The sequence below is a fragment of the Lycium ferocissimum genome, chromosome 3 (genome assembly GCF_029784015.1).
Source record: "Lycium ferocissimum isolate CSIRO_LF1 chromosome 3, AGI_CSIRO_Lferr_CH_V1, whole genome shotgun sequence".
Taxonomy (NCBI): domain Eukaryota; kingdom Viridiplantae; phylum Streptophyta; class Magnoliopsida; order Solanales; family Solanaceae; genus Lycium; species Lycium ferocissimum.
The window spans coordinates 4,942,561-4,950,130 of record NC_081344.1 but is presented as its reverse complement, the minus strand read 5'-3'; the positions used below and the strand labels follow the sequence as shown (position 1 = coordinate 4,950,130).

Sequence of the window (7,570 nt, the reverse complement as noted above, 5' to 3'; positions counted from 1 at the left end):
GAGATTTTGCAGAGTGGAAGATGAACCCGACACCACTTGAACTAAATTAAGAATTACTACTCCATGAGCTTAGCTTATTAATGGACTAAAAATGGGTTGTCGACAAACAGGATAGAAACTATACATGATATTCAAGCTTTATCATTATAGCAAACAGGGGAATGTACATTCTATTAACGACGATTAAGTATACTGATTAACACCCATTCACATATCAAGTTCAAACAAAGACATTCTCTTTAAGATTGTAATGTTTATAAAACGAATGAGCCCTAGGGACATAGTTTCTACCTAGGCAGCGACTAACGGATATTTCTAACAAAACAGCGAACACAAAATGACGACTCACAGCACCAAAACAAAGTAAAGCTAAGACGATTACAACATCAACCAAGCCATGTTGAACTCCGAATAATACAGAAATGCAGACTTAAGAAATTAATTTGAAATACTAAACAGCAACAGAAACATATACAGTTTGAAGTCCAAACATGATTTCAACACAACATTATCAGCTAAAGAAACTACACAGCAGACGATATTACCTTTTTGTGGCACAGTGAAGTGGGGACGTCAAGCCTCGAATCTACACTCGAACGCGACGAACTCAAACTCGAAATAAAGTCTTTCGAATCGAAATGGACCAGAAAAGTTATGTATCCGAAGATGTTTAAAAATCAGATAAAGGTAAGCCACGGACCGAAAAAGAAATCCCCCCTTCGGCTGAGGATTTAGAGTGATATTTATAGGAGATGAAACTAGGGTTTGTTCGGTTCGAAAATGGGTTTTCAATTGGGCGGGATTTCTAGCATGGGATTCAAATTGAGTCAAATCCCTGCTAATCCAAACGTTGAAGCCATTCACGTGTTTTGATTCGGATTCTTGCCCGAAATGGACCGACTTTCTCTAGTCTTTGAGGACTTTTCGTGTCCGTATTCATCTAAGAGTGGGCAAAGTACTGAGCGGGGCAGATTTTCATGGAAATGGAAAGGCAGCCTCTGTCTATTGCTAAAGAGGAATGGAAGTTAGCTAAAATGGAGGGGAGAGAAAGAGTGAAGGAAGAGAGAGGAAAGAGGAGAAGATGACCATGTGCGGCTGCTGTTTTCTTTTCCTTAGGTTTTAGGTGAATAAGGTAGATGGGCCAGGTCGGGTGAAAAATGGGTAATGGGCTGGACGGGTAAATGGCGGGTAACAAATGGTAATGGGCTGGTCCGTTGGGTAAGGTGTTGGGTAGAAAAATATGGGCTGGTGGAATTAATGAATATTGTGTTTGTATTTTGGGCCATTAATTTTGGCTGAAATATTGGGCTGCTTGCTTGGCTGAAATTTGTGGCCTTCCTCCCTCAATTTAATTCCTTTTAGGCTTCTAATTTAACAACTAATACAATGACGACAATTAATAATTAGTATGTAGAAAGTAATGGCTTAACAAAGTATAATTAATTTACGAGTACAAAATCCGAAAATGAAACGATGACGAATCATTTAAAATTTGTGATAAAGTAACGAAAGCAATGTTGATTAGAAAATAGTGAAGATGAAAGTAATGATATTAATAGCAGTAAAAATAGTAGCGAAAATAAGATATTTAGATTTAATTAATTTAAAAGCCCAAGGAAATAAATTTGAATAAAGGAGGGACAAAATTGGGTGTCAACACGGGCGTCGATGATGCATGGCGACTCCATATGCAGCAGCAGGTCCAGAGTTGGGATGTGAGGATGACGAGCCTAGCGGTGGTCGGACATGACACTCCGATCCATGTGTACATGGAGTGGTACATGCGGATCACTCGCATCATTATTGGCAACCCCTCTAGGCGTCGTCCAGATAGTCTGGGATATGTAGCTCTCGCAGGAGCGTACGAGGTGCTGGTAAGTTTTATTAGTCTTAAACTTAAACCATCGTCTTATATACCACTTTACAAATTTATTCAATTGTTAATATTTGCAAACTTATGCAGGTACGGACCGTTCAGACGATGCGCTATGAGAGCACTGCCAGTACGGAGGCCCCTGAGACAGCAGAGTATGCATGACGGATGATTGAGCTTGCCAAGACTGGTATGAGACAGGCACATGACTTTGAGCGTCTCCATAAGCGTGTTCCCGGTGCCCCACCTGGGGCAGCAGGTGGTCGTGGTCACCGAGGAGCTGGTGGCCGTCGCAGAGGTGGTAGGGTTGGCAGAGGTGATGAGGCTCCGTCGGCTTCAGAGATCCCGCCGAGTTCTTACCGGCCGGTGACTACAGATATCCCATCGACTTCTCTTTCCCGGCTGTCGACTTCACAGACACCTTTGTATACGCCGGACTTTTTTTCAAATTATGTGCCCTGGCCTTCATCTTCACATCCACCTGTTCGTGATCCACAGGGTGAGCGGCCGGTTCGTGATCTATAGGGTGGCCTACATCTGGACTTCGACGACTCCATGTTCGAGGACTTCGTGTTTGATACGGCACCATCTGCATCTCCTGCTCCGGGGGCCGCTCAGGAGCCTTCTCACCAGGCATCTCAGGAGGCCGTCGACACACAGGTTTGACTTTTACAATAAAGTAAAATAATTTATTAATTAATTATTTATTTCAGGTTCATTTTAGAATAAATCTAAACTAAATTATTTATATATTATTTCAGGTTCATTCGTCTACGCCTGTGGACCCATCTCCTGCACCCGGGCTCACTCAAGAGACCGTTGAGGAGCCAGCTCAGGAGCCCTCTCACCAGGCATCTCAGGAGGCCGTTGACACACAGGTTTGATTTTTACAATAAAATAATTTTTTTTATTAATTAGTTGTTTATTTCATGTTTAGTTTAGAATAAATCTAAATTAAATTATTTATATGTTATTTCAGGTTCATTCCTCTGCGTCTGTGGACGGGTCTCCTGATGAGATTGACGAGGAACCATGTTATGAATCGGCCCCACCGCCCACCGTCATCTCCTATAGAAAGCATGTTATGAACCGGGGTCCGGGTCGAAAGAAGGGAAGGAAGGGAAGCAAGGATGATCATGCCATAGAGCATGTACAGATTAAGAGGAGGAAGGGGGATGGAGATGATGGTGGTGGTGGTGGGGTTAGCCTTAGGCCTAGCCAGAGAACTCTAAAGGCTCCCACTTGTGGGACACAGATTGTGAATGTTGTAAATAAAGTGTACATTTTATGTTATTATTTTCTTAATGATAATTAGTTATCTTAATAATAACTCGTGCGACATACGGAAAAAAACGTGATTTTAATAGGTTAAAAAAAAACAATATTAATTACAAATGAAATAAAAATGTAAGGGGGAAGGGGACAATTAAACAAAACAAATCAAACCAATATTAATTACAAATGAAATAAAAATGTAAGGGGAAAAAACAATTCCAGCAGATATATAAAATATCAGTTCCTCAAATCACTGAAAGAACAAAAGTACATGCTCTTTCATGCACAGAATCTGTGCGTGAAAGTGCAAAAACTTATACTACCTTTCACGCACAGAAACTGTGCGTGAAATGTGATTTCTTCTTTCACGCACTAATTTTGTGCGTGAAAAGGTCTCCTCCACCTGTCACAATTTCAGGAATCTACGACACATACAGGCTTGATTTGACAATACATTGCTGCATTATTTGACCGTTTTAATACGACTTGTATTGCGCACCATTTTAATGCGCAATGTAAGTGTTGATTTGACAATACACCACGCATGATAATTTCAGGAATCTATGACACATAAAGGCTTGATTTGACATTTGCTGCATTATTCGACCGTTTTAATACGACTTGTATTGCGCACCATTTTAATGCGCAATGTAAGTGTTGATTTGACAACACACCACGCATGACAATTTTAGGAATCTATGACACATAAAGGCTTGATTTGACAATACATTGCTGCATTATTTGATCGTTTTAATACGACTTGTATTGCGCACCATTTTAATGCGCAATGTAAGTGTTGATTTGACAACACACCACGCATGACAATTTCAGGAATCTATTTAACTTGAAGGCTTGACGAGTGAAAAACTCATCAATTTCATAAGTCTAAGTCTTACAAGTCATTCAAAAAAAAATCAAACTTCATAGAAAAAATGTCTCAAAATGCTTCAACTATTAGGGTTTCACTATTTTGGGATGGAGCTATCGTCGAGGACAATTAATCCGTTCGTTATAGTATCAAACCAAAAGCCCATGTTAAATTTCCAACAACTTTAAATTATGAAACACTAGTCAGTTACATGCACAAAAGAATGAAAACTACACCCACTGAGTTTGGAATCTCACTAACTGGCAGATATCCACAAATAATATCAAACGGTGTAGTGCGTTATGGCATGCACAATATCAACGATGATGAATCTTTGAGTGATTATTTGGGATCGCCGGAAGAATACCGTGATTTAGTATCCATTAATGTTCTTGAGATGTAAGTTGAAAAGATACCTCGAGAAGAAGTCCCTCAAGTCCAGCCTATTCATGGTAACACTTATGGGGACTTTAGTTCTTATGGAGACATTTTGAGTGGTCAAGTGCCGCTGGAAAATCTAAGCCAGCAATTTAATCAAGCTTACAATGAAAATTGGTAAATATGGATTTTTCATATTATTATTATGTGTAGTAGCACGTGTTTGTTGTATGAATTGGTAAATAACCAGTTTTTCAAATCTTTATAGGAACTATTCTCAAAACTACTTGAGTGGTACCAAATATGGATGTTGGTCAATCCTCTCAGTTCGGTGGAGTTGATCATTCTTCACACCATGACAATGCTTATGAACAACAGTAAGTTCATCACCTTAATATTAAATTATCTATACATATATATATATATATATATATATATATATATATATATATATATATATGATGTTGGTATTTAAAATATGTTATGATGTTTTCGTGTAGGAGGATGAATGCACTTGATAATGAAGATTTTCCTAATTATTATGAATCATCATCAAGTGATGACGATGAAATAACTAATAATGCGAGGTAACCGATGATGAAAATGATGATGATGTTCAAGTTGGTATGACCAACAATATTCCTCAAAGCCAAAACTAACAAGAACCAATGCACCACTACGTACCACCACCGATGGCTGAAAACCCAACTTCTGAAAGCCCAATTCAGTGGCATTCTAACAATCTCCCTTATCTTGACAGCCTGCAGGGTCGTGATGATGCATTTATCTTCACAAGAGAAGATGATGATAGTCGCGTAAGAACCTGGATTGAGCCAAAGGATCTCAACAGAGATCGATGCTACCTTGCAAAGGGAATGTTGTTCGCATCCAAAAAGGTGTTGCAACGGGCTGTCAAAATTTATTGTTTTAAGGACATGAGGGAGTTTAAGATTGATCAGTCAAACACAAAGATATGGAGGCTAGTTTGTAGACGACGGTATCAAGGCTGTGAGTGGTTGCTTCGGGAAATTGTTAAGCCGAATGGTATGTGGGCTATCACAAAATTCCGCGAAAGACACACTTGTGATATGGAAGAAAATCGAGCAGATCATTATAATTTAGATACAAACATGATTGCTCAAGTGTTACTTAAAGACGTTGCCGAATCGCCAAGGTAACCTATCTTACCTAGTACATTATATGTCTTATATCAATTGAAAGATCATTACTAAATGTTGTTTGTTTAAACTTGTGTAGGTTCCCCATCAAAGATTGTATTCGAAACGTTCAAACCGTATATAGTAAAACTATAAGCAACAGAAAGGGATTTCTCGGGCGTAGACGCGCTTTTGAGATGGTCTTTGGAAATTGGCATACTTCTTTTCAATCACTGCCAAGGTATATGGCGGCTCTATAACATTTTAATCATGGTACTGTTGTAGAGTGGCGGCTTATAGAGGGTAAAATCTTCAACTTCGTATTTTGGACATTCAAACCATGCATTGATGGTTTTGCTCACTGCCGACCAGTGATATCCATAAATGGTACGCATGTATATGGTGCCTACGACATCAAGCTCCTAATTGCAATAGGAATGGATGCCAATGGGTCAATATTCCCTTTTGCTTTCGCAATTACCGCTAACGATAGCTACGACACATGGGGGATCTTTTTGACCCATTTGAAAACTCATGTTATTAAGGATCGTACCGTATATGCGTCTTTGTACGATCGTCATAAAGGCATATTGCACAATATGGATAATTTACCGGGTGGCGGCCTCCCTTGTTTACCATCGCTATTGCTTAAGGCACTTGAAGGCAAATTTGCCATCAAAGTTTCACAATGGCACTCTAAACAAATTGATGTGGGGGGGCGATAGAGCATCAACAACGAAAATGGGCCGCAAAATGGATCGATCGGGCAGTGAGTGAACTCGCATATATTTGGTTGATGAAGCTCGAAGTTGAAAAATAGACGCTTCATGCTAATGGAGGCAAAAGATAGGCATGCTCACAACAAACGGATCGAGTCTTTCAATGGCTTGCCGAAATCGCTCGAGGACTACCACTGTCACCGCAATGGTGAGAATGACTTTCAAGCAGGTTGTGGAGCGATTTGTGGTTAGGACAAGGCAGGCCAGAGCGATATTAGCCGAAGGCGGGACATGGATGCCAAAGCCCTTCAAAAATATGGAGCATTATAGAAAAAAATGTGAGCATCACCAAATGACCGAGTATGACCCAATTCAACATGTGTATGAAGTTAGGACGGGTTATTACAACGGTAAGGGTGAAAACGTGCATACTGTTTATGAGGCAACAAGAACATGCACTTGTGGTAAGTGGCAAACGTACCACATGCCATTTTCTCATGCTTTGTCAAGTGCTTCAAGAGAATGAGAAAAATGGTAACAAGTTATGTGAGGGGGAGGGGAATACAAGGTCCACGATTACCTTAAAGCATATTCCGGCTAATTCAACCCACTTGGTAATGAAGCTTATTGGCCAAACGAGCCGTTTTCGATGGTTGCTAACAAGGATTACATCAGGAAATTGGGCATTAACTCACGGAGTCATAGACCCAATCAAATGGATGTTAGTGAAAGAACTTACTCTCGCAAGTGCTCTACATGTAAGCAATATGGCCATGACAAGCGTTCGTGTGGGCAACAAGGCCGTGGTGGTACAAGCACGTCTCGAGGTAATAGAGCCTCTAGAACTTGAAGATTGTATTGTTATTGTAATTTATTATTGTATTGCTTTGAATTAGTATTGTAATTAAATGGAATGAATTATTTTTTAATTAGTATAAATCTTTCGTATTGGATCAATTATTATTAAATCAAATATAATAAAACACTTAAATCAAAACCCTATAAATATGACAAGTTTCAAAACTTACTTTGGGGCACTTTAGAACCCCCAAAACGACGATCCAAACGTTTAGGTGGACTTGATGTAATGAACCGACATTATTGTACGCAAAAAAAAGATATTAAGTTCTATATAAAATATTGATATTTCAGGGTTTTGAAACATGACTAATCTTTGCCCAAAGTATGGAAAAAAACGTGATTTTGAAAGGTAACACCAAAAAAAAAAAAAAAAAAAAAAAAAAAAAACAAAACAAAAACAAAAAAGGCCTCCTTCAGGCCAAACTTGTATTTTTGCGAT

The 7,570-nt window shown here is 39.2% G+C and overlaps 1 protein-coding gene across 1 annotated transcript; it reads left to right on the top strand.

The window, feature by feature from the left end:
• Positions 1-1,965: 1,965 nt before the first annotated feature.
• LOC132050779 (uncharacterized) lies at positions 1,966-6,013 on the top strand. Its single transcript, XM_059442140.1, has 6 exons — positions 1,966-2,533; positions 2,635-2,751; positions 2,853-3,151; positions 4,284-4,415; positions 5,155-5,568; positions 5,652-6,013. Exons 1-6 carry the CDS (start codon positions 2,429-2,431, stop codon positions 5,809-5,811), a joined length of 1,227 nt encoding a protein of 408 aa, XP_059298123.1. The 5' UTR covers positions 1,966-2,428; the 3' UTR covers positions 5,812-6,013.
• The last annotated feature ends 1,557 nt before the right edge of the window (positions 6,014-7,570 follow it).

Coding starts and splice junctions, on each gene's coding strand:
- LOC132050779 (XM_059442140.1), top strand. CDS start 2,429: ATGTTCGAGGACTTCGTGTTTGATACGGCACCATCTGCATCTCCTGCT. Junction 3,152..4,283: donor GTGAATGTTGTAAATAAAGT/GTACATTTTATG, acceptor ACTAACTGGCAG/ATATCCACAAATAATATCAA. Junction 4,416..5,154: donor TCCATTAATGTTCTTGAGAT/GTAAGTTGAAAA, acceptor TTATCTTGACAG/CCTGCAGGGTCGTGATGATG.